The sequence below is a fragment of the Chiloscyllium plagiosum genome, chromosome 16 (genome assembly GCF_004010195.1).
Source record: "Chiloscyllium plagiosum isolate BGI_BamShark_2017 chromosome 16, ASM401019v2, whole genome shotgun sequence".
NCBI classification, from domain to species: domain Eukaryota; kingdom Metazoa; phylum Chordata; class Chondrichthyes; order Orectolobiformes; family Hemiscylliidae; genus Chiloscyllium; species Chiloscyllium plagiosum.
Window position 1 is genome coordinate 57,977,467 of NC_057725.1, and position 26,849 is coordinate 58,004,315.

The window sequence follows — 26,849 nt, forward strand, 5'->3', positions numbered from 1 at the left end:
ATAAAACTTTGGTTAGACCGCACTTGGAATACTGTGTCCAGTTCTGGTCGCCCTATTATAGGAAAGATGTGAATGCTTTGGAGAGGGTTCAGAGGAGGTTTACCAGGATGCTGCCTGGAATGGAGGGCTTATCTTCCGAAGAGAGGTTGACTGAGCTTGGACTTTTTCATTGAAGAAAAGAAGGAAGAGAGGGGACCTAATTGAGGTGTACAAGATAATGAGAGGCATAGATAGAGTTGATAGCCAGAGAGACTTTTTCCCAGGGCAGAAATTGTTAACACGAGGGGTCATATTTTTAAGCTGTTTGGCGGAAAGTATAGAGGGGATGTCAAGGGCGGGTTCTTTACACAGAGAGTTGTGAGAGCATGGAATGCGTTGCCAGCAGCAGTTGTGGAAGCGAGGTCATTGGGGATATTTAAGAGACTGCTGGACATGCATATGGTCACAGAAATTTGAGGGTTCGTACATTAGGTTTACCTTACATGAGGATCAAATGTCGGCACAACATCGTGGGCTGAAGGGCCTGTTCTGTGCTGTACTGTTCTATGTTCTATGTCATGTTCTACTCATAATTCATAACCTCTGGCATGTTTCTGCCAGACAGAGTTGGATGACACTGTCACCACATAAAGCCTTCCATGATGCAGGCTTTAACCTCACTCAGAGACAGAAGTCAAGGTCAGATGAGATTGAGCTGATCTGGATTAATTCACTTCACATAAGCTCTTCTTGCACTGATGACGCACTAGCTCAGTCGTGGTTATTAGGTCAAACTCAAAGCAATCTGTAAACATATATGTTTGTGAAGAGAAGTAGTATTCCTTAAAATGAAACACTAATAAAAATGTAAACTGCAGACAATGAGTCATACAGATACACAACACAGGGAGCAGCACACAGTCAGACAATAAGAAACAACGCGAATAGTTTCTGACAGATATACGTGGCTGACTGTGCAATAGTAATCGGTAGAAACATATCACTGTTGATATGGTATTATCTTTACGTTTGTTAAAAAAATATTTTGCCAGGAGCTTAGGTTTGCTATGGCTCTCTCTCACTACGGAATTAATACACTTACAAATCTATTGTATGACTCAAGCAAACTCGACAGAGCTGCTAAAGTGACGGGGTACTTTGAAACTGCCCGTGTTTGATCTCATATTTAAACATGCTTTCCTCATTATCACTGAGTATAGCCTATTGTCACATTAAGTGATCAATAACCAATCCAGAAATTAAAAGACAAGGGTCACCAACAGCACAAGTAAATAAAAGAAGAATGAACCGAACTGGGACAGACACAGGAAAGCAGACCTAGTAATCTGGGGACACAAGTCCAAATCCCTAATCGCAGCTGGGGAATTTAAACTCGGTTAAACCGAGTACATCTATTAAAAGAGTACTTTGAGTAACAGCGCTTATAAAATGAAAAATAAACAATCTGGTTCACTAATACCCTTTGGTGAATTCAATCTGCTGTTCTTACCTAGTCAGATGTGAGACTCCAGACCCACAGCAATGTAGTTGACTCTAAACTGCCCTCTGGTATGGATCAATAAGCCATTCTGTTGTATGAAAATCACTACAGAGAACACTAATAAAACCAGACAGATAACCTACTATTGAGACAGGCATCAGTCTGGACATTACAAAGGCACAATTGGCCCAGTCTAAGAGTCCTCCTCACTAATGTCTGGACGCATATCCCAAAGTGAGGAGAGATATCCTGCAGACTAGTCAAGAAGCAGCCTGGCGTAATCTTACTCTCAGGATTATATCTGTGAGCCAACATCCCAGCCTCCTCCATCACCATTCCTAGGTATATCCTGTCCCACAGCAGGGCCCAGCAGAGTTAGCAGCACAGTTGCATACTGTCCCGACTATTCAGGCGAGGGAATCAGTATTCCTTCAGGTTGAACACCATTTGGATGAACACAGTGGGACAGCCAGGATAAGAATGCACTCTGGCTCAACCAAGTGTGTGGCTTGGTGGCACCTCCTACTGATCAATGTGGCTGAGCCTGAAAGAACACCATTGCCAGGAGCTGGGCCAGCAGCACCAAGTGGTGAGAGAATCAGACAAGGGAAACACCTACTTCACTTCATCCTCAACAAGCAACTGTCAAATGTGCAGTTAAATTCTGTCTTCACAGTAAAGGCACCTTCACTACCATTTACTGGTATAAATAGAAACACAGATCCAGCAAAGCGTCTGGGCTCTGACAGTACCTCAGCTAGAGCACTGACAATCTAGCAGATTTCTGGCCATTCTGTTCCAGTACAACATTGCCTTGTCCCCAACAATATGGAAGGTTGTCCCGGTAAATCCTGTCCACAAAGGGCAGAACAAATGCAATTCAATTGCTCCTTCAGTCAACCCTTAAACTTCAAGCAATGTGTCATCACTACTGTTTTCAAACAGCACTTGTAGAAACTCTTCCCCTTGCTCCTTCAGCCTGGCTGCTACCAGAAATACACACGTCAACAACTTGGATCAAATGTGAACAAAATCGCTTAATTCTAGAGGTGCTGAGAGATAAAAGTGACTACATCTGAAATCAAGGCAGCACTTGGTCCAGTGGAAACTGAAGTCCATGGCAATCAAACTCTCCACCAATTGGAGTCATAGTTAGCACAAAGGTAGATGGTTATGATGGAGAAGGCTAATCATTTCAGCTTCAGCTGGAGTGCCTCAACATAATGTTCTCAGGCCTGCCAATTTCAGCTGCTTCCTTTCCACCCTCATAAGGTTATAAGTGGGGAGGTTCACTAATTATTGCAGTGTTCAGTTGCATTCGCAACTCCTTAGATAATGAAACACTGCTTGACAACATTCAGACTTGGGATGATAAGTGCTAACTGATATTTATTCTGCACAAGGCAATGGCCATCTTCAACAAGACAGTGTCTATTTGCCTCCCCTTGACTTTCAACAACACTACCATTACAGAATTCTTCCATCATGAGAGTCAACCTGTAATATAGCTGGACCAGTGATATATAAACTACAGCTACAAGAGCTGGTCAAAAGCTAGGTGTTTTGTGCAAGTAACTTGTCGTCTCAGTCCTCAAAATCTTTCTGCTGCCTACAAGACAAGTCAGGATCACGATGGAATACTCGCCACTTGTCTGCATCTCTAACAGCACTCAATGAGCTCTATACCAATTCAGGTAAAGCAGCCCATTTGATTTCCATCCTATCCATCACCTTAAAATACAATCTTCAGCAGCACATAATGATGGCAATAATGTAAAACTCCCCAAGGCTTCTTAGTATTAAGATGGCATTTTTTATTTAGGGATTCTGTTTCCAAAAGGTAAAAATACACTATTACAAGCCAAGGAAAATGTGGAAGGAGTATCATACCATCGTATAGTACAGAAAAGGCCCTTTGGCCCATTGTGTCTACACTGATGAAAAAAGTGCTCTAGATCTACACCACGCCCTCTTTTGCTGAGCCCATAGCATTGAACATTACAGTTTTAATCAAGTGACTGAACAGACTGAATTATATTTACACTGTTCGCTTGTGGGATTCATTGTCTGTGTGGGTGTTCAATGTAGTCCCACTCAGAGACAGCCTCTTGATGATTTTTCAATTGCATGGGTCAGGGGTCGCCAGTATAACGATGACTCTCTGATTGGATCCTGGGTGGGTGGACAGCCTATGTGGGGGAAGACAGTCTTAAAAAAAAAGCATCTCTCTCTATCCTTGCGGAGAAGTGAAGAAGAATTCAGATAGCTAGCTGTTCGCAGTCACCATTTACCGATTAGCTCGAGCCTCTAACCAGTGATTGACAGACTGAACAAGTTAGTGTGTCAACAGCCCAGTGTCTGCAGTAAGGAATTAAAAGGACCTGGAACAAAGAATATTGGAGATCAGAAGGACTTGGAAGAAGCAAAAGGAAAATTCATTAAATCCTGTGGAATGGTCCTATTAAAATGTGTTTCCCTAATTCTTTTTTTCTCTACAATAACATTGACTGTTGTTTCCTTGTCTGCACCTGCCTGTAAGTGCGTGTAGGGGTTTAAGACGGGGTAGTGTTTAATTTAGAACTACGACTCGATAATTCATATTTTGTCTGCCTGTGGTTAGAATTGATTTACTGACAATTGTAGTTGTTTCTTGTCAAGTACAGACATCTTGTCAGTGTTTTCCCTTAATCTAAGCTCACCAGACTGGAAAATGGTGGGCTTTAAGTAATTTGAATAAACCTTTGATTTCTGCAATGTCTCTGGGGTAGTAGGATTCGAGCGTCTCTGCACTTCCCCAATATTAACTTCTTTGAGAGCACTCTTCCAAATCCACGATCATGATCACAGAGAGAAACAATGCCAGCCAGGAGATGGAAAGAGTGCGACCTGCGAGATCCCCATTCAAATCATGCTTCATTCTGACTTCTCTTTTATTCACTCACGGGATGTGGGCATCACTGGCAAGGCCAGCATTTATTGCCCATCTCTAATTGCCCAGAGGGCAGTTAAGAGTCAACCAAATTGCAGTGGGTCTGGAGTCACATGTTGGCCAGACCAGGTAAGGACGACAGATTTCCTTCCCTACAGGGCAGTAGTGAACCAGATGGGGTTTTCCAACAATTGGCAATGGTTTAATGGTCATCATTAGACTATTAATTCCAGATTCCTTATTGAATTTAAATGTCATTGTCTGCCGTGGCAAGTTTCAAATCTGGTTTGCCAGAACATCCGTTGAGTTTCTGGATTAATATTCTATTGATAATATCACTAAGGCCTTGTCTTAGAAACATATCACCTGTATCCTCACTGTTGTTGGGATAAAGTACTTGGAACCCGCTGCCTAACAATACTGTGGGTGCACATACCCCACATGACTGCAGCGGTACAAAAAGGTGGTAATTCACATTCCCACCAGTAACCCCCCGAACTCCTCCTCACCCACCTGCGAGGACAATTAAAGATGGGCAGTGTTCAGGTCTTTCCAGCGGTATGTGCACCCACAGTATTGTTAGGCAGCGGGTTCCAAGTACTTTCCAGCAATTATCTCATTCCATTAAGAAATTTAGTAAAACAGATATGATGTGCAGAGTACTGATACACCACAGAGCGTGTGTTTTGTACTGGCCCAGGCTGCTGTTTAGGAGAAAGGGCAGCTGATTCTGAATCGGTGCAGATGAGAATACCAGGCGCTCAGTGTCTATGAGCCAATTAAATTTAAATTGACAGTATTGAAAAGTGTTGAGTGAGTTGCATATAACAAGTGCTCCACACTGAAAGTTTCAAGTTAAAAGAAAACTACCAATCATGCATCATATTTGGAACAGTTGTTCTTGGTTGGAACCTGATCCCATTCATGCTGCTTTACCACGAGCAGATTCTGGAATAAATGCACTCAAACGTATTCATGGCTAAACCAATTTCAATTATCCTGGGAAATTAAAATGTTCCTTTGGCCGATATTTAGCCCCAAAAACAACAAACATGTAACATTCACTCCACATGGCTTTTTAACCACATTGAATGCTCTCCTGAGGCACTTAGGTATGGACACACATTCTTTGCTACGTCTTTTTAGCAGTTACAGGGGTTCCCCAATTTATGAACGTCCAGCATACAAATGTTTGTATTTACAAATGCAATCCATTACAGGGGTGTAATTTTAAAGCTCAAACATACAACATTCTCATTTCTCACAAACGGCTATTTTAAAATATCCTGCATTGCGTTCCATTTTGTGTACAAAGTAACTTGCAAAAGGACATGAGAACGGGGCCCATTCACAATCCAGGGACTGCCTCTAGCTGCAAATACTGTCTTCCTGCGGGCAGATAACTTACAGAGAATTGAAGAAATCCCAGTGACTCAACCCAGATCGACAATACGTACCATTGAAAGGTTGCACCTAATCTTTGGACTCACTCCGAAGTTGAGTGAACAACTTTGCTCCAAAAAGGTGGTCCATCTTACTGCAGTTTGTGCAGGGAAACAGATCATCTTTAGACAAAAGGTTTTGAATTTTGTCTGATTTTATGACAAGCGAGTGTCATACCAGGATAGTACTTTACACACATCAATGACAATTTTTTAAGAAGTTATTACTGTCGCTGTTTGGACAGGAAGAGTTCACTAAATCATTTCAATATCGTAAGGGCTAGGTAACTACCTGTCTCTAAATACAAAGATTCTCTCACTACTGTAACAGTAGATCGAACAATTGAAGACTCCACTCTTACAGTCACAGAGTCATATTGCACGGAAACAGACTCTTCGCTCCAATCAGTCCCAAACTAAACTAGTCCCACCTGCCTGCGCTTGGCCCATATCCCTCCAAACATTTCTCATTCAGGTAATTATCCAATTGTCTTTTAAATGTTATAACTATACCCACGTCCACTAATTCCTCTGAAAGTTCATTCCACACATGAACCACTCTGTGTTAAAAAAGTTGCTCCTCATGTCTTTTTTAAAATCTTTCTCCTCCCATCTTAAAATATGCCTCTTTGTCTTGAAATCCTCCATGCTAGGTAAAAGACACCTGCCATTCACCTTATGTATAACCCTCATGATTTTATAAACCTCTAAAAAATAAGGTCACCTGTCAACCTCCTAGGGTCCAAAGAAGAGTCCCAGCATATCCAGCCTCTCCTTATAACTCAATCCCTCCATTTCCAGCAACACCCTGGTAAATCTGTTCTGAATCCTCTCCAGCTTAATAATACCTTTTCTATAACAGGGCGACCAGAACTGGACACAGTAACCCAGAAAAGGCCTCGCCAATGTCCTGTACAACCTCAACATGACGTCCCAACCCCAATACTCGAAGGTCGAGCAATGAACACGTGTGTTAAATGCCTTCTTAACCGCCCTGTCTATATGTGACACAAATTTCAAAGGATTATGTACCTGAACCCCTAGGTCGCTCTGTTCAACAACATTACCCAATGCCCTACTTTTACTTGTATAAATCCTACTGCTGTTTGTTTTACCAAAATACAATAGCTTGAATTTAGCTTGGACAGATATGTTCTCCATAAACATCAACAAAAACAGAAGTTGCTGGAAAAGCTCAGCAGGTCTGGCAGCATCTGTGGACAGAAATCAGAATTAATGTTTTGGGTCAAGTGACCATTCCTCAGAATATGCTTCATCAAGCTGATGGTGGTTTGGAAGAATCACTCAATGTTCTAGAAAATATTACCAGGAGACGCAGAAAATTCTTCACGAATTTAAACTTTAATCTTGCAAAATCAAAGCTGTGACAGCCAGCAAAATGTCTTCCCTGACTGCCCCCAAGCTCTTCATCCTTCTGCAGTTTATACAGTTGTTGTTCCCATGCTTATCGGATAACATTAGCATAACCAATCATGCTGGCTTGCTTTGCCTTTCTAGACTAATCATTATCTGCCACACTGGTTCCCTCCATTACACTTAACCTATCACATTACAAAATCATCGTCTTCAGTATTAGCTCATCTATCAGTGATTTAACTAGCCTATCACAGTGCATTACCATTATCTGTTACTGGAGCCCTGGAATATGATCACGGGCATACATTGCAACATTAAGTTAACTACATAACTGCCAGAATAACTTCCATAATGCTATTATCAATACAATAACATTTTACCACAAGAGAATAGATATCTAGTGTTGGGTGTGGCATCATCACTTCTCTAGGTTTCAATTGTTTCGTCATTAGAAAAGCTAATAGAATGTGATAGTTTATCATGAGTGGAACTGAATACCAAAGTGGGAAGGTTACACTTCAGTTAGACAGGGCATTGATGAAACCATGTCTGGAGTACTGTGCACAGTATTGTCCACCTTAATTAAGGAAGAGTGTAAATGCATCAAAGGCATTTCAGAGAAAGTTTACTAGGAAAGTTTACTAGAAAGTTTACTAGGAAAGGCCAAACTAGGCTTCTAACCACTGAGGTTTAGAAGCTTAAGATGCAGTGTTATTAAAACATGTAAGATCTTGACAAGGCAGAGGGAGAGAGAATACTTCCTTTCATGAGAAAATCCAGATCTAGCAGTCACCGTTAAAAAGTCCGGCTTCAAAACAGAGATGACACCATTTTTTACTCTCAGAATGTTGAGTGTCTTCAGAATCCTCTTGCTAAAAAGTTGTTGCAGCCTCAAACATTTTGAAAGCAGAGGTAGATGGATTCTCACTAAGCAAGGAGTAAAAGCTCATTAGGGATTAGTGGAAATGGAGACTGAGGTTGCAATTAGATCAGACATGATTCTATTGAAGAGCAGAGCAGAGCAAACTCAAGGGGCTGGATGGTCTACTCTTGCTCCTAATTCGTCTGTTTGCATGTTCTTGTTGCAAAATTTTGCCCTTCTCAAGGCTTCAAGGTAATTAATTACTTAGATACTGTACATCCCCTTCTTTAATACAATGACCGTTACAATCCATTAAATGTTCTTTAATGACAGGCAGAAAGAGTCCATGTCTGGCTACTGTTGCTGTTACAGGCTTTCAACTCTAATATTTGAAAGGGGTACCTCCCACAGGTTTCAGCAGGAGGCCTTGACTTAACAGTGGAAGGGGAAAAGAAGACATTTACATCTGGGTTCAAACATATTATATTCAAAGTGCTTTTATACCTGAGTGGAATATTTGATTCCAAAGATGGACTTGCAAGTGATACTGACCCAGATATCACTGTGGTAATGATGGCAAAATTGTCAACGGTTGCCATCATTATTCCAGCAACTGACAGCAACTTTGAAAGTGCAAGCATGGACAGAATATTGCAGAAATCTCTAAGTTGCTGTCAGCAGAGTTATAACAGTCCTCTTGAAGAGTTGCAAAGATTCCCACATACTGCTATCTTCCCTCTATTCATGAAGTGACAAGAACTTCCATTCTAAAAACGGTTAGTCTCACTGCAAAATCCTGGAATAAGCTACAAGTTACAGATTTTTCAATGAGGTACAATCAAGTTTTTATCAACAGACCATTATTGCTACACAGTCTGAATGAAACTGAAAAAACATTTCTTAGCAATGTTAAAAAAACTCTACAAATATTAAATAACTTTTCTTTTTATTAATAGCTTTGTCTAGCTATATTTCAGCTTCTACCTGATTACAGTCACACTGTCTGAAAACTTTAAGTTATACATAAGGGATTGTAAATACTTTAAACTTCTGGATTTACTGTATGTGAACATTTAAATTTAACTGATTGGCACAACACATCTTTATTTGGCAGCAGAATGTAACTCCTCTGGGGAAAGGGAAATTTTCACCACAGAGATCACTAGATCTTTCTTCAAGGTTGGCAGTGACTAACATTGTTTTGTCATGAAATGCAAATAGGACATTAATTCCATAATTAGATTAGATTACCTACAGTGTGGAAACAGGCCCTTCAGCCCAACAAGTCCCACCGACCCTCTGAAGAGCAACCCACCCACCCCTATATTTACCCCTGACTAATCCACCTAACACTATGGGCAATTTAGCATGGCCAATTCACCTAACCTACACATCTTTGGACTGTGGGAGGAAACCGGAGCACCCAGAGGAAACCCACGCAGACACAGAGAGAATGTGCAAACTCCATACAGACAGTCACCCGAGGCGGGAATTCAACACAGGTCCCTGGCGCTGTGAGGCAGCAATGCCAATCACTGAGCTACTGTGCCACCCATTATTAGAAACTAGTACAAAACTAAACTCGGCTCACATTAACGTAAAAGTAAAAGGCTAGTAATTATACCAATAGCAAGATTTTCCCGCCAGCATAACACTGTCAACTTTGACTGTCTCTAAAATAGCTATTTTCTCAGTTACAGAAATCTTCATTAAGCGCACCGGGGAAAAGCTATTCTCACGTCCTAAAATGACAAAGTCGTTGATCTGAACCATTTTCCCAGCCCCGAATAATGTGGGCAATAGTGAGTCAGGTGGGAAAATATGGTGAGATCTGAAAAGAGAGGTTCTTGGATTTGAGAAAGCAGGTTGGATTTCACACACAAGGTTTTAATGGTGAGGTGAGAATCACATTATTGAGCAACACGAGACCTATTTGCATGCATTGTTCTTATTCATTATTTCCTGATCTTCCTGTAGATCTTATTTGCTATTGAACCAGGCAGTAGGGAGAATCTAGACAATTTCCGAAATGAAAATCTGAGCAGGTACCTGGCTACTCCAGCCTGGACTGATCCGAATGAGTGCTTTACTTTTGTCTGACCACACAGGCTCAATTGCAAGCGATGTGAGGTGCTTGAAAGGGCAAGTGCATTAATCAGGCACTTTCAGAATGGGATGAAGGCGTCTGTAATCACAGTAGCCTGCATGTGGAATGCATGCATTATCTCACTGTGTGGGACTTATATCTCGCCACAAGTAACATTGACCATGACCATTGGTCATGACATAGTGATCTCTATGAAGCGGAAGTAAACACAAGAGACTTTCAACGGTGTGCCACAATTTGAGACAACTCAAGGATTCATAGAGTGCACATAGCGGCTGAATTTCTCTCACCTTACACTGTAAGCATTTGTCAATCAGCTCTAATACTGCTTTTCTTTGGGACTGGGAGAGAATGGGGCTGGACAGGAACAAGATTTCAGTAATTCTACAGAACTTACAATGCCTTGCTCTAGCAATATACGAGACTGTCATTTGAGGTATCGTCAGTCTGTGCAATCTTTCAACGGACAGTGCAGAACATTTTACAAGGTCTACCCTGGGTCGCTACTTATCTAGATGCCGTGCTAATAAGAGGGAAGACCAATAAGGAGCATTTAGAGAACTTGGACACAGTCCTTAAACATTTCTCCAATGTGGGCTTACACCTTAGAGGGGAAAATTGTGTGTTCCAGGCACCCCAAGTGACCTACTTGGGTTACACAGTTGACATGACTGGGTAACACCCATTGGAAGATAAAGTGAGGGCGATCAAAGGTGCCCCAGCTCCCACAAATGTACCGGAGCTTAGGTCTTTCCTTGGACTGGTGAATTATTATGGAAAGTTCATGCATAACCTGGCCTCCATCTTGGCACCTTTACGTCAACTCTTAAAAGATGGTCAGCCTTGGAAATGGTCAAGTAGCCAAGCCATAGCTTTCAGGGAATTGAAGAAGCAACTATCATCCTCTAACGTGTTGGCACACTATGATCTCAAGAGAGATCTACTATTGACATGTGATGCTTCCCCGTAAGGCATCAGGGGAGTATTAGCTCATAGGTGGTCCAATGGAGAGGATGCCCAATAACGTATGCATCCAGGACTTTTGCTCATGCAGAGCGTAAATACACCCAGATAGAGAAGGAAAGTTTGGCAGCCATATTTGGAGGCAGGAAGCTCCACTAATATCTTTATGAATGTAAATTTATAAAAATAATGGACCACAAACCCCTGCTAGGTCTACTTGAAGAGGACAAGGCAGTGCCACCCATAGCTTCAGGCTGAATTCAGTGGTGGGCTCTCATACTAAGTGTGTATAAGTACAAGTTAGAACACTATCCAGGAGATCAGGCAGCATCCAAGGAGCAGGGGAATTGACATTTCGAGCATAAACCCTAAATCAGAAATGAGGCTTGTGGGCCGGAGGGGGTGCTGAGAGACAAATGGGAAGGGGAGCTGGGGGAAAGGTAGCTGGGAATATGATAGTTAGATAGTTGGAGGAGAGGGTGGAGCTGATCAGTGGGAATGAAGGAAGATGAACAGGTAGGACTAGTTAGGGGGTTGGTGCCAAGTCGGAGGCTTGGGACTGGGATAAAGTTGTGGAGGGAAAATAAGGAAACTGGTGAAATCCACACTGATCCCAAGGTGGTTGAGGGTCCCAAGGCGGAAGATGAGGTATTTTTCCCTCCAGGTGTCAGTGGTAAGGGTTTGGCGATGGAGGAGGCCCAGTACCTGCATGCCCTTGGTGGATTGGGGGGGGGAGTTAAAGTGATCAGCCATGGGGCGGTGGGGTTGGTAGGTGCAGGTGTCCCAGAGATGTTCTCCAAAACAATCCGCAAGTTGGCATCCAGTTCCCCGATGTAGAGAAGACCACATCGGGTGCAACAGATACAGTAGATAACGTGCGTAGAAGTACAGGCACATTTCTGTAAATTTACCTGGACCTCCACACGCGTTATCTACTGTAATCTTCCCAGGTTAAATCTGACCATCCCGGACCTTGAGAGTGGGGGGATAGGGGGAGCAAGTCAAATAGCATCAGGAAAACCAGTGACATATAAAGTTCGGATAAAAGCAAATTACTGCAGATGCTGGAATCTGAAACCAAAAGAGAAAATGCTGGAAAATCTCAGCAGGTCTGGTAGCATCTGTAAGGAGAGAAAAGAGCTTTGACAAAGGGTCAGTTAGACTCAAAACGTCATATCTTTTCTCTCCTTACAGATGCTGCCAGACCTGCTGAGATTTTCCAGCATTTTCTCTTTTGGTTACATATAAAGTTCGGGTAGGTGCAATGCTCCTGAAGAAGTGGACCGCATAAAAGCTGCAAACTCGCAAAATGCCTTTGCTGGCTGAAGATGGGAATTAATTTCTTCTGAGACACTCCAGGTGGAAGAGGTGATTTACTGTGGATTACACAGCTCGTGTATCTGAGGCAGAGTTGGTGGAACCCGAGCCAGTGCTAAAACGCCCCAGGAGGAGCTACAACAAAAAGAAGCAACCTTCATCCCCCTCAGACACAAAGGGGGAGGGATGTAGTGATTGTGACAAGATCAGCCAGATGGATCACACAGAATCGGAGTTCCCTGGTTGGGGCTGTTAATCTGGTGCAATCAGGAAGCCCTGGCTGAGATATAAACAGAAATGTCAGACATCCTGTTCATTCTGAGGGAGCTGGACTAGTGTCAAGGACTAACCATGTGTAAATAAAGGGTGACTTAGTGACGGGATACCAGACTCTGAGAAGTTATTTCACTGCTGCGTTTGTGCAATGTGGCTGACCCTACATTCATCGGAATAAGGGCCACTATGTTGAAGGTCTAAGCACATGCATTCCAAAGCCCCCCCAGGTGGAGTTATCCTTTCATGCAGTAAGAAGTACTGGGCTATTCCATCATTTGGTTGTCATGTAAATACTGACTACTCCCATTACTAAGGACCTGCATTGCTTCTGACGTTTCCCATGTACATTCAGAGGAAGCAAGACCAATGGGTCCAGCCAACACTAGGGTTACTTCCACTGCTGCCACAATGCAATGAAGGTGCAGAGAAACAGAGGGGGAATGCATGCACCAGCAAAACCAGGATCATCAGTAACCTCCAATGGCTGCCGAACAGTCTCCACACAAAAAGTTCACCACTGAGGGGCCCCTCAGGAGAAGTCTACTGCCTGCTGCCACTTCCTTCAGATGACTGAGGCACAGCACTGCCACAGACTGAGGATGTCCTGGGATAGTGTCATAGAACTCTGTCATTTGCTGCAGCAGTTCTGGATCATTAAGGGATGGACAGCCATCTTATCCCCACTCACTGGTGTGACGATGCCATTTTGTCCTGGTTTTACTTTTTGAAGAGTCTCTGTAAGGTAGATGCACCGAACTGTCTTTAAGAAAGTAAACAATTTGTAAGGCCTTAGGGTTTTTTAAAAACGTTGGAACAATGGAAGCAGTCTGAGTGCCAACCATCGCATACCAGGCTTTCTAGTTTTATTTTCGTTTTTAGGTTTAGTTTTAAGCAAAAACCTTTGAGGTCTCAAAAGAGTTGGAAGCTTCAGTGAATAGCTCCTAACTGCTGCTGCTCTCTGAATTTCCTCTTGATGTTTGTTACTTCCTGGATTGGGGAGCTGCAGGTAAGAACCATTGTCTGAATTTGCATTTTTGCCAAGGGATGTGTTTATGGGATGTGAATATATCAGAATAGTTAATTAATAATGGGCACTGTTATCTATTATTCGATTACGTTTTCCAATACAGTAATTTCTTCTGTAGCGCGATAGTCACGTTCCTGTGTGACCCCGTGCTTTACAAGAAACGCGCAATCCAAATAACACTTAAAATGGTGGTGATGTGATCGTGCTATAACCAACACAAGTTTAAAAGTTTATGCTTTAGAAACAGTGTCCCCTATGCATCAATCATGTTACAGCAAATTGGTGTTGACGGAATGTGAATTCTGGAAGAACGATCTGTAGTTAAGTTATTCTAATTTCCTCTTTCTTTTAGAGTCATAGAGTCATAGAGATGTACAGCATGGAATCAGACCCTTCAGTCCAACCCGTCCATGCCGACCAGATATCCCAACCCAATCCAGTCCCACCTAACAGCACCTGGCCCATATCCCTCCAAACCCTTCCTATTCATATACCCATCCAAATGCCTTTTAAATGTTGCAATTGTACCAACCTCCACCACTTCCTCTGGCAGCTCATTCCATACACGTACCACCCTCTGTGTGAAAAAGTTGCCCCTTAAGTGTCTTTTATATCTTTCCCGTCTCACCCTAAACCTATGCCCTCTAGTTCTGGATTCCCCCACCCCAGGGAAAAGACTTTGTCTATTTACCCTATCCATGCCCCTCATAATTTCGTAAACCTCTATAAGGTCACCCCTCAGCCTCCGATGCACCAGGGAAAACAGCCCTAGCCTTTTCAGCCTCTCCCTGTAGCTCAAATCCTCCAACCCTGGCAACATCCTTGTAAGTCTTTTTTGAACCCTTGCAAATTTCACAACATTTTTCCAGTAAGAAGGAGACCAGAATTCCACACAATATTCCAAAAGTGGCTTAACTAATGTCCTGTACAGCCGCAACATGGCCTCCCAACTCCTGTACTCAACACTCTCACCAATAAAGGAAAGCATACCAAACACCTTCTTCACTATCCTAACTACCTGCGACTCCACTTTCAAGGAGTTATGAACCTGCACTCCAAGGTCTCTTTGTTCAGCAACACTCTTTAAGGCCTTACCATTAAGTGTATAAGTCCTGCTAAGATTTGCTTTCCCAAAATGCAGCACCTCGTATTTATCTGAATTAAACTCCATCTGCCACTGCTCAGCCCATTGGCCACTTCTCTGGTCCAAATCCTGTTGTAATCTGAGGTAACCCTCTTCACTGTCCACTACACCTCCAATTTTGGTGTCATCTCCAAACTTACTAACTGTACCTCTTATGCTTGCATCCAAATCATTTATGTAAATGACAAAAAGTAGAGGGCCCAGCACCGATCCTTGTGGCACTCCACTGGTCACAGGCCTCCAGTCTGAAAAACAACCCTCCACCACCATCCTCTGTCTTCTACCTTTGAGCCAGTTCTGTATCCAAAAGGCATGGAATCCCTGTATTCCATGAGATCTAACCTTGTTAATCAGTCTCCCATGGGGAACCTTGTTTGCGTTTTAACTACAGTGTTTAAATCAATTGTGTTTTGTTTAACATTGAGTAGTTTGACCAGTCTCATCACATCCGGAATACGCACTTCACATCGACCTTCAAAATAAGAACAAGTTCCGGTCTAGGCTACCTTCTTAAAATATTTTGAGGGGGTCTGGTCTAGTCCATAACAGTCAAGATGGCAACTTCTGCCACTGGCTGTCTCTGAGAAGCCACTGGGGACCTGTGTGGGATCAACTCATGGCTGTTACCAATACAGTTTGGCCCAATTCACAGGGCTTCACTTCCCTGCAACTGCTGCAGCCCCGGCAGTCGGCTTTGTCAACGCGGATGTCTTTCCCTGGCTGTCGGCACCAATAGACTCTGCACACATCATGCAGAGAGGGCCAACTTCCTCAATAGGAAATGTTTTCATTCAATAAATGTACAAGTGATCATCAGTTCCACATCTTAAATATCTGGGCTGGGTGCCCTGGGAGCTGCCACAGTACCTGGAAAATACACCTATTCTTCCTGCCAGATTCCTTACAAGATGGTGACTGGGAGATAAGGGCTCTCCTCTCCAGCCAGGCTGCATCGTACAATTGCCAGAGTAAGGCCGAGTGTCGATAAAATGCAGACATTCTTCAGCCCTTTCTTTATTCATTCATGGGATTAACTGGGTCAGGATTTATTACTCATCCCTAATTAACCAGATGGCAGTTAAGAGTCAATCACATTGCTGTGGCTCTATCATCACATGTAGGCCGGACCAGGTAAGGATGGCAGTTTCCTTCCCTAAAGGGCATTAGTGAATCAGATAGATTTTTCCAACAATCAATAAAGATTCATGGTCACCATTAGACACCTAATTCCAGGTTTTGCTGAGTTCAAATTCCACCATCTGTTGTGGTGGGATTCGAACCCAGGTTCCAAGAACATCACTTGGGCCTCTGGATTAACAGTCTAGCAATAATACCACTAGACTATTACCTTCTCTGGGCCATTGTGGAAGATGGCTTGGTTCATTCTTTGGTGGGATGCCTTGCAGTAAACCCCAGACAAGTGTGGCACATAATCCTCACCCTCACAAGAGAAACAGGCAATGGAGGGATGTGAGAGCTGGGAGAATTGCAGCATTACCCCAAGGAGGAAGGTGAGGACATTGAATGGGAGACTTACCAACTTCACCACAATATAGCAGCGCAATATCAGGCATTTAAAAAAAAGGCAGACAAGACTTATTTGACACCCAATTCCATCTGATGTAAGCTGGATGAGGTAATCCCTGACTGACTATAAATTTTGTAAAACTGTAAATCTGTTGCCGCTCGAAAGGTGAGTGATCCCTGTCTATCCCCAGAGACAACCTTTGTTTTCATAGAATCCTTATATCGTGGAAACAGGTCATTTGGCTCAATAACCCTCCAAAGTGTATCCCACCCAGACCCATTCCCCTACCCTGTTACTCTACATTTATCCCTGACTAATGCACCTAACCTATACATCCCTGAACACTACGGGCAATTTAGCATGGCCAATTCACCTAACCTGCACGTCTTTGGATTGTGGGAGGAAACCAGAGCACCCGGAGAAAACCCACACAGATACAGGGAGAATGTGCAAACTCCACACAGATAGTCACATGAGGCTAGAATCGAACCCGGGTCCCTGGCACCATGAAGCAACAGTGCTAACCCCTGAGGCACTTTTGCAGTTCTTCAATAAAAGCTCACATTTTCAACTCCTTGAACACTGTGCAACAGGTAGTGCTCCCAACATTGCATAGTGATAAGATGTGATGCTACATTGGATGCTAGGGAAAGAGCAACACTCCTTCAGACAAGTTTCTAATCTAAACTACGATTGAGGATAGCTTCATTCTCTCAGCTGCAGTTACTATGACAGTCAATCAGACATGTGCTGATGTAAAGTGGCCATACATTTTTGACTGTGATCATCTATTTCCAATGAAGTATCACCTTTGACATCTACATGCACTCAGAAGCTTTTCTTTTTCATTTCCCTCCCACTATATGTACTTCAAAGGGCTATAACTAGCTGGCAGCATTTGACCGCTGGGTTTCAAATATGGTGCTAGCGTGGCTGGGACCTCTCGGCAACAAGTTCTGCCGCTGCTGGAGTGTGAAAGACAGTGACAGCATTGTGCTGTAGAGGTGCAGTGCATACGTAATGAGGTGAGCAGTGGGGTATTGTGCCAGATAGCTTGCCAGTGCTCACAGAATGCCACTCTCCAGGAAATGCCCCAATATTGACACGCAGCTAATGCTTGAATATTTCAGCCTATCAACTCATTTTCTCTCCACGGATGCGAGTTCATCGTAGTTTTTGTGCTTATTTCAGGCTTACAGAATCAGCAATATTTTGCTTTCCGAATACTGCAAGGCTTGTCTATATGGGAGGGCACAGTGACTCAGTGGTTAGCACTGCTGCCTCACAATGCAAGGGACCTGGGTTCACTTCCATTGTCGGGAGACTGTGTGGAGTCTGCACCTTTTCCCCGTGTCTGGTTGGGCTTCTTCCAGGTGCTCTGGTTTCTTCCCACAGTTCAAAGTTAGGTAGGGCGGCCGTGCTAAATTGCCTATAGTGTTGGAGGATGTATAGGTCAGATGGATTGGCCGTGGGAAATGCAGGGTAGAGTGGGATGCTCTTTGGAGAGTTGGTGCCAACTAGATGGGCTGAAAGGCCTTCTTCCCTGATGTCGAGATTTTATGATTTCTACGATCTCCAAGCCAACTCTTGTACATGCCTTCAGCACACGAGAATTTAATGGCAAGACAGTCTGACTTCAGCCGGCTGACAATATTTCCTCAAGTCAGCGAGCCCAATTTGGCTTTCTGTGCCTTAGTCAGGATTATTTGTGAGCAAGGTTTGCACACGAACAATCCGCATTGTTAAAGAGCCAGGAGGAAAGGATTATCAGAGCTTGAAATGGTTTTGGAGTTCTTATTGCAGCAAGCAAATGTTTCCAAAGAAACCAGAGGCGAGAGAGAGAGAGGAGCTAGTCAGATTGGAAATGCACTGCAAGATTGTATGACTCCATGATCTATGAAAGTGAACCTGCCTCACATTCAGATACAAAATAACTCAAACTTCAAGACAAGGTCAAAAGGCTGACAGATAAATGATAAAAATGAATGAATGTGGTGCATACAGACTGAGGCATGCCGTGAGCGGCATATACTACAATATACTGTCTAGCTAATAAGCTCACAGCACACAACAGAATACACTCTCTGCTATTAAAATATTGTAAAAGTGTAAGTGGAAAAAGGTTTGTCACTAAACCAAAATGACGCCATTTCCTTTGGTTTCTGTAGCAGGTAGACATTTTGGAAACCCAGCTGTAAAATTTATCCAAACTGATTGCTGATATGTTACTATACGCTACCTAAACTACTGTCACTGAGCGGATGACACACAAATATTTAGGTGGAAACGTCAGATTATTTTTTTTCCAAAATTTTAGCATTAGGAACCACAAATCTTAAATGTGCCCACCCATAAATATTTCATTATTAACTAGATAATTCAAGTCTTTATTGCTTCATTCATGCATCTGCTGAATCAATAGTCGCATTTATAAAACCAAATTCTTAATGATCTCGTCTTTATTAACAGGAAAATACCTCTGTCCCTTCAGATTCCCATTTGGCTAACATTCATACTCTGTGTAAGTCCACCACCTTTCACTTGGACGCCATCAAAAATAGTCACCTCGCTGAGTAATAATGGGTGGAATCTGCATCTCATGCTGATGGTGAGGTTGGAGGCAGGAGTTCAGTTGGGATGGAGCTGGAGCATACCTGACCTGGCTTCCTGCCCATGTCCACTCTGCCACCAGTTAAGCAAGACTTAAAGACATACTTCCTGTTGTCCCTGATGTAAACCCAGCAGTGGGTGACCCTGTTGCCATGCAGTGCGCATCACAGCTGAAATGCCACGGACAGCTTGTCACCTCTAGGGGTCTTGGCACTTTGATCAAAAGCACTCAAGGCCTCATCAAGGGACAGGAAACCCTCAGTCCTTGCTGCTGAAATCCTTCACCTTTCTATGCATGAATCACTCTCGTAACCTTCCTGGCATTTCTGCGCTGTGGCCTGGCCCACATGGTGTTCTTTGCAAATGGGCAGCGCCTCCCCACACCACTGCTGAGCACAAGAGCTTTAAGCCTCTGAATGCTCCCAGGATCACTAATCCAAGGGAAAGCTTACCTTTGGTCTCACTACAGTCTGATTCATGTTGTGAGATTGGGAGTCTGACCTGCAGCTGTACAGTAATCAGAGGCTGCTGCTGCCTCTTTGCAAGACCCACAGAGCCATATGTCAATCAATGGCATGTGGCATAGAAACAATTTAACCAGGAGGTTGGACGTTACTAACCCCCTCTCAATGCCCCTTCACAGGGCATGTTTCTAGCAGGCGAGCACATACAATATGATGGGTGCCCTGCCCACATCCTCCCCATCCATCCACAACCTGGCAGCCATAACATGGGTAAATCCCCCATTAGGCTGCCTATTCTTCGTTCTACTGAGTTCTTTTAAATCAATTGACAATTAATCTGCTGACATTGTCACGATATATTTGGCCAACTGCAGCTAGGCCAGATTACAAACATGATTTTTGAAGAGGTTTTTTTTTGTAGGTATTTTTCTAATCAACTTGTTTAGAGATGTTATTACACACCTCTGGGACTTGAACCCAAGGCCACTTGGTTCAGAGGGAGGGACACCACCACAAAGGAGGGGTAAAGAAGGGGGCACATCAATGAGTTGTGGCATCACCCCAAGAAGTCACCTGAACCATCTCCCCACACCCCTTCCCCCCACCCAACAAACTTCATTCCTTGCCATCTGCTCTCCAATACCTGTCCCCCACTATTTACCCCTCCCCAAGCTCTCCAATCTCTCCTCATCGTCAAATCAGAATCTACCTTTCTCTGGTCAAAATCACTCTTTACGTGTGTCTTCCGACAGTCCCAGCAGTGCCCACTACAACGGTCTGAGCTATTGGGACCACTGGCACTGTTGGTCAAACTCTTGAGGATAGGACATCTATTCACTGGGAGTCAGCAGACCCACCCTGTGTCAGTTTAGCCCTCCCTGTTAACACTGCAGGGGGGTTTTTTGAAAGCCTCTTAGGTTGGGACCAACTTGCCTTTGAAAGGGGGTGCTAGGCCACAGGCAGATCGATCCCATTAAAATACAGTCATGGGCCGTGTTACAGGGCACCAGCAATTAACCTTTCAATCCTAAGCTTTGTTCATTGTGATTTAATTACAGTGTTCATTAGGCTTTACAAATGGAATAAAGTGCTTACTGGACTGGATTGGAGACTTGGGATCTGAACTTGGTAAACTCGCCTGGAGCAGCCCATTCTGTTCCCAGCTGAAAGATAAGCATGGGAAGAGTTAGTCATTTTACTAACATGGTCCAGCTGTGAAGGTAGGTGATAGACTACAAATGATAAATTTTAAAAAGAAGCCACATTAGCTTGCACAATTAAAAGAACACTTGCCAAACAATCCCAAGTGTGCTAGGAATTACACTACCCTTTAGTTTCAGTTCAACAGTAAGGATTGCAAAGAGGCTCAATTCTGTGGTTACATATTTTCATATGTAATTTCCTGTCCACAACAGGAAAAAGGAATACATGCCTTTTATTGAATGAAACAAAGCATTGGTGTGTGTGGGGTGGGGGTCGGGGGGGGGAGCAAGAGTTTTCTGGTGCATTCCCCTAGCAACACCTTGACCAATCAATTTGCAAACCAGAAATTCCCATTTTCTTACTCAATAGAAATTGTTGCTCCCTCTAATATTTGACACCCCTGTATCTCTCCCGGTGAGTGCAAGATTAAAAACGTCAATGGCAGGTAACTTTACAGCAACATGGATGGTCAGTGCTCAATATGCACGGCCGATATGAATGGTTTTAAAATGGTATGATAAGGCTCATTAACACCTTACAGTAGATGTCTCCTAAGAGAAGAGTAATGAGTCAAGTGTTTTAAAAGAAACCTGCATAACAGGATATAACATTGACCAGAATATGAAGGAATTCCGTTTTCACGCTTAGAATGTAGACACACAGATCAACAAAATAAAATTAGTCTGATCACAAAAGATGATGTTTCAGTGCCGCAGCAATGAAAAGCCCCAAATGTCTGTCAAACAAGATAAGTGAGACCCAGTTAGAATTCTGTACCTTGCCTACGTGCATCAGGAGTCTGGCGTTTGCAGGACTTTCATCAGAACTGAGCCAAAACTCCGAATTATCATCTGACGCAATTGCAAACTGGAAATCACCTGGAGAAATAGAAATGAAGTAAATAAAGTTGGAAATGTACATAGATGATGATAATAATCTTCAGGACTATTCTGCCTTTAGACTATACGATAACCAGGGAGAAAGGAAAGCAAATTTTGTAGTACTTTTAACACACGCCAGCCTGCAGTCAATCTACTACCAAAATAATGCCAACATTCACGGTACATGGAAACCAAAACTTGCTGTCCAAGGTGAGTTTGAAAAATGATCAGCTTGTTAATCGATTCCCCTTTGAAAGGTATTGCAAGCTGTGTAATTGCCATATTTGTTTGGTAGATGTGAATTACAGAAAGATAAGACTTTTCAGTCTGTGTATCTTCTTACTGACGTGGTAATTATAAGTTATTGCAAAATAGCCTCACTGGCGCCAAATATCAACAATTACAAACCTGAAACCTCATTCCTTTAGGTCTTTAATTGTAGTTGGAGATTTTAAGAGTGTTAAAAACTAAGTTTTCTTTCTTTTCTCTTTTATAACCATACCTTACTTTCCAAATCTTCATTCTTTTTCCCTACCTAATGTACCATTGAACACATTGACTTTAAACCAGAAATTCCTTTCAATCCTTGCTGCATTAATTTCACAATCCTTCAGTCTGACTTGCTTCTCCTTTTCACGCTGGTCTCATCTACCTGGCTCCCTTTGCTACACCATTATCAGTTCACAACGTATCACTAAAGTTCCACCCAACTTTCTTTTGCTGTGCGCTGCTAAATTGTGGGGGACATCAAATTCTCCCTGTGCAGTTACTTAAAAAGACCAAGGATGACCAAGAATTCCTGGGCTAAGCAACAACAACAAATGGACAAACCTGTGCTATCAGAAGGCAGCTGGAGACAATGGCAGTGAGCACCACAGGAAGAACGCTGAAAGAGAAATTTAACTGGAGAAAAACTGGGTAGAAATTTTAAATTGACTGACTCGTATTTGTGCTTTGTGAGAACTTCAGTGCTGCCTAAAGGAAACCTTGCTTCTCATGCAACAAACAGAATCCAGCCTAAACACGTCAAGGCAAATTCACTAAATGATGGACAGAATTAGATATACTTTTGCTGGAAATTACAGTCCATCATGTCAGATTACAAGGCCCATTTCGAATACTTGCTGGATTACTTGTACAACACCTGAGAGAAAAGTGACAAGTAATAAAATTTTGCCCTGTGGTTTCTGAGCTTGGGGAAGATCTTTGACATGCTGCGCTCAAAGTTGAATCAAGTGCAAATTAAGACAAAATCTTCTACTGACCACCTGGGTAAAAATCCCAAAATTGTGAAAGTCTGACAATTAATGGCCAGTGAAATGACAAAGTAAGCCACCCATTATGAACGGTATTATAGCTAGACAGTAAATGCAGCCTTGCCAATTTCACTCACATCCCCTGAATATAGTCAAAATCACTATTCTTGATAATATCCTGCAGTTTGTCAGTCAACAGAGCTTTCAGTCTCGCTTTCATGGACAGAGTGGATCATGCTCTTGGAGGAAATTGAGATGGCAGCAATCAGTACGCAAAAATTCTTCCAAGTTACAAATGTTACAGCCCCATCACCAGCATATTTCAAGGTTGGCAGGTGTTCTTAAAATGCAAGTGTCTCCCATTTCGTGCCCAGTAGAGGCACTGAGTGACCTGCCTGCTCTATTGGGGCCTTTGGTAAAAGGTCTCACCCCAGCATCCCCCAACCCCACCACTCCTTTTTATCTATGACAAGGCGATGTCCAAGTCAGGTAGGTAGCAAGGCTGGGTAAGCTGGTATCAGGCAGGAGGGTGCAGAGGGCAATGGGCTTTGGAGGTCACCTGTGGCCTTCGGAGGCATCCATCCCATAATACCAGATCTCCCCTTTACTTCTCCCCGTTCACACACCACCTACCTCCACCATTCCCGTTTCATTCACTCAGAGCTGTTAGTTAAACTCCACTGATATCCCAAACATAGAAAAGAAGGCCATTGAGCTCTTTGACCCTGTTCTGACATTCAATGCAATAATGGCTGATCGTCCCAACTCAGTATCCAGTTCCTGCATTCTCCCACTTGGATCCCTTTAGCTCCATGGACTATATCTAACTCCTTCTTGAAAACTTTCAACATTTTGGCCTCACCTGCTTTCTGTGGTGGAGAATTCCACAGGCTCACAACTCAATGGGTGAAGAAATGTCTCCTCACCTCAGTTCTAAATGGCCTTAGCATCTTTAGACTGTGGCTGCCTGGTTCTGGACTCGATAGTCATTGGGAACATCTTTTCTGCGTTTACCCTGCTTTGAGAGGTTTCTACACGATGTGCCTTCATTCTGCTCACCTCCAGTGAATATAATCCCAAATGATCCAGTGTCCCTTCGTAACCTGATTCAACACAGCATTGACAACGCTGTCAGACAGGTTTGATGACCTGGCCAACCTTGCCTCACCTATATCATTGATTGCTCAAACCATGAAAAGCTCATCAAATACTGCAGTGATCTCAGAAACTCTCAAGCATTATCGTGATGGCTTCACAGGGCACCAGATTAAAAGCATCACAAAAATAAATGGCAATAAAATAAAAGTGCCCCAGTGACCTAATGGATAAGGTGCTGGCCTCCTGAGCCAGGGATTGTGGGTTCAAGTCCCATCTGGTGTGAAAATTTACTTTAGGGTGGCTCAGTGGTTATCACTGCTGCCTCACAGTGCCAGGGACCCAGGTTCAATTCCTGCCTCGGGTAGCTGTGTGTGGAGCTTGCACATTCTCCCCGTGTCTGCGTAGGTTTCCTCTGAGTGCTTCGGTTTCCTCCCACAATCCAAAGATGTGCAGGTGAGGTGAATTGGCCATGCTAAAAAGCCTGGTGCATTAGTTAGGAGTAAATACAGGGTAGGGAAATGGGTCTGGGTGAGTTACTCTTCAGAGGGTTGGTGTGGACTTGTTAGGCCGAAGGGCCTGTTTCCATATTGTAGGGAATCTAATCTAAACTTGATATTCCACGAGTCTTGGAATGCAATCTTGAAGAAGGTCATGACTAATCTGCACAATTCTCACAAAAGCAAAATCCAATCTATTCTGATTATTCCGTCTGTCTCTGAGGTACCCAAAATGTGGCCAGTAACATTCCAATACAGCATCTTAATTACCCACTATCAAACTCAGACATAAAATAGTGAACTACTTCTTTCCTGATTATTTGAACAGATTTCGAAGGTGAGAGAAATCTAGCTGAGAGTTCACTTCAATTATTCTTACTGCAAAATATTCATTGTTTCACATTTCTTACAGAATATTACATATCTACTGTCATGATTGAAACCATCTCTGCAGGGAACTTTCAGGATTATCCATATATTTGGGCAGATCAGAAAGCAAAGCTCCTACCGAGTCGAATTTTGAATCTCTTTTTATACAATTTTCTGGTCCCTGCTGGATGCTTCACAGTTCTGCATTTTATGTAGCTCCATCCCCTACCAACAAAATTGTCAAATAGTGATGAAAGACTTCAGCTCTGTTCACACTGTACTGTAGCTTCTCTATCATTGCTTGTCCCAAGCCATGGCTTGATCCGATAAAACCTTTGATGCATGCTGTGCAGTAACACTGCCACTTTACAGTGCCATAATCTCTTCCCTTCCACTTGCTTCTTCGGTGGGTCTGATTCATCGTAATTCTGACAACCAACTCCCACTTTGGTCCACATTGTCTACGTAACTTCTTTATGCGCTTGTCCTTATGGTATGTTTAGTTCAATCCTGAAATACATCTGCCTCCAATGTTTTCACGATTCGGAGATGCCGATGTTGGACTGGGGTGTACAAAGTTAAAAACCCACAATACCAGGTTATAGTCCAACAGGTTTATTTGGAAGCAGCACTCCGAAAGCTAATGCTTCCAAATAAACCCATTAGACTATAACCTGGTGTTGTGTGATTTTTAAGTCTGTTTTGACTATAACCTGGGTTGGTTAGGAGATTGGACAGGGACCTGAGGGGATCAGGTCAAAGTCTGGGGGGGGGTAAAAGATCTGGTATTAGGATTGTTTCGATGGAGGTTCTCGACATAGAGGAATTGTCCAGGGTGCGCTAAGATGGGAATACCGCAGGTGCCCTTGTGCAACTCCAACTACGCTGGAATAATCACTACCTGGTAGCAGAAAATCTGCCCCAACAGGTGTATAGAACATACTGAACTAGAACCAAACTTGAAACCACACAACACGAGCTAGACATGGCAGGGAAAGAGTTGGTAATGTGATACAACCAGGGTGATGTTAGACAACATGATACAGGTGGCTGCGATACAGGCATGGTGAGATTGGTCAATGTGACACAAGCAGGGTGAGGTTGTGCAATATGTTACAGGTAGGGTGAGGTTGAAAGAAGTGATACAGCCAGGGTGAGGTTGGTCAATGTGATACAGGCAGGGGGAGGTTGGTCAATGTGACACAGCCAGGGTGAGGTTGGTCAATGTGATACAGGCATGGTGAGGTTGGTCAATGTTACACAAGCAGGGTGAGGTTGTTCAATATGTTACAGGTCGGGTGAGGTTGAAAGAAGTGATACAGCCAGGGTGAGGTTGGCCAATGTGATACAGGCATGGTGAAGTTGGTCAATGTGACACAGGCAGGGTGAGGTTGTGCAATATGTTACAGGTAGGGTGAGGTTGAAAGAAGTGATACAGCCAGGGTGAGGTTGGTCAATGTGATACAGGCAGGGGGAGGTTGGTCAATGTGATACAGCCAGGGTGAGGTTGGTCAATGTGATACAGGCAGGGGAGGTTGGTCAATGTGTTACAGGCAGGGTGCGGTTGGTCAATATGTTTGTATTTACAAACGAGAGGGACCGTATTGTTGAAGAGAAGAGTGTGAAATGGACTGGTAAGCTCGAGGAGATACTTGTTAGGAAGGAAGATGTGTTGGACATTTTGAATAACTTGAGGATAGACAACTCCCCTGGGCCTGACGGGATATATCCTAGGATTATGTGGGAAGCAAGAGAGGAAATTGCAGAGCCGTTGGCAATGATCTTTTCGTCTTCACTGTCAACAGGGGTGGTACCAGGGGACTGGAGAGTGGCGAATGTTGTGCCCCTGTTCAAAAAAGGGAATAGGGATAACCCCGGAAATTACAGGCCAGTTAGTCTTACTTCGGTGGGAGGCAAAGTAATGGAAAGGGTACTGACGGATAGGATTTATGAGTATCAGGAAAGACACTGCTTGATTAGGGACAGCCAGCACGGATTTGTGAAGGGTAGGCCTTGCCT

General features: G+C 43.3%; 1 protein-coding gene across 5 annotated transcripts in view; it reads right to left on the reverse strand.

Annotated features, from left to right (window-relative positions):
* Positions 1–26,849, reverse strand: part of LOC122557945 (N-acetyl-beta-glucosaminyl-glycoprotein 4-beta-N-acetylgalactosaminyltransferase 1-like) — a 667,804-nt gene that overhangs the window by 255,119 nt on the left and 385,836 nt on the right. For all 5 annotated transcript variants that reach the window (XM_043706193.1, XM_043706198.1, XM_043706197.1 and 2 more), the window contains exons 6-7: positions 21,507–21,607; positions 20,622–20,689 (exon numbers count right to left, since the gene is read on the reverse strand). In XM_043706193.1, coding sequence (XP_043562128.1) covers positions 20,622–20,689; positions 21,507–21,607 — 169 coding nt within the window. The remainder of the gene's footprint in view (positions 1–20,621; positions 20,690–21,506; positions 21,608–26,849) is intronic.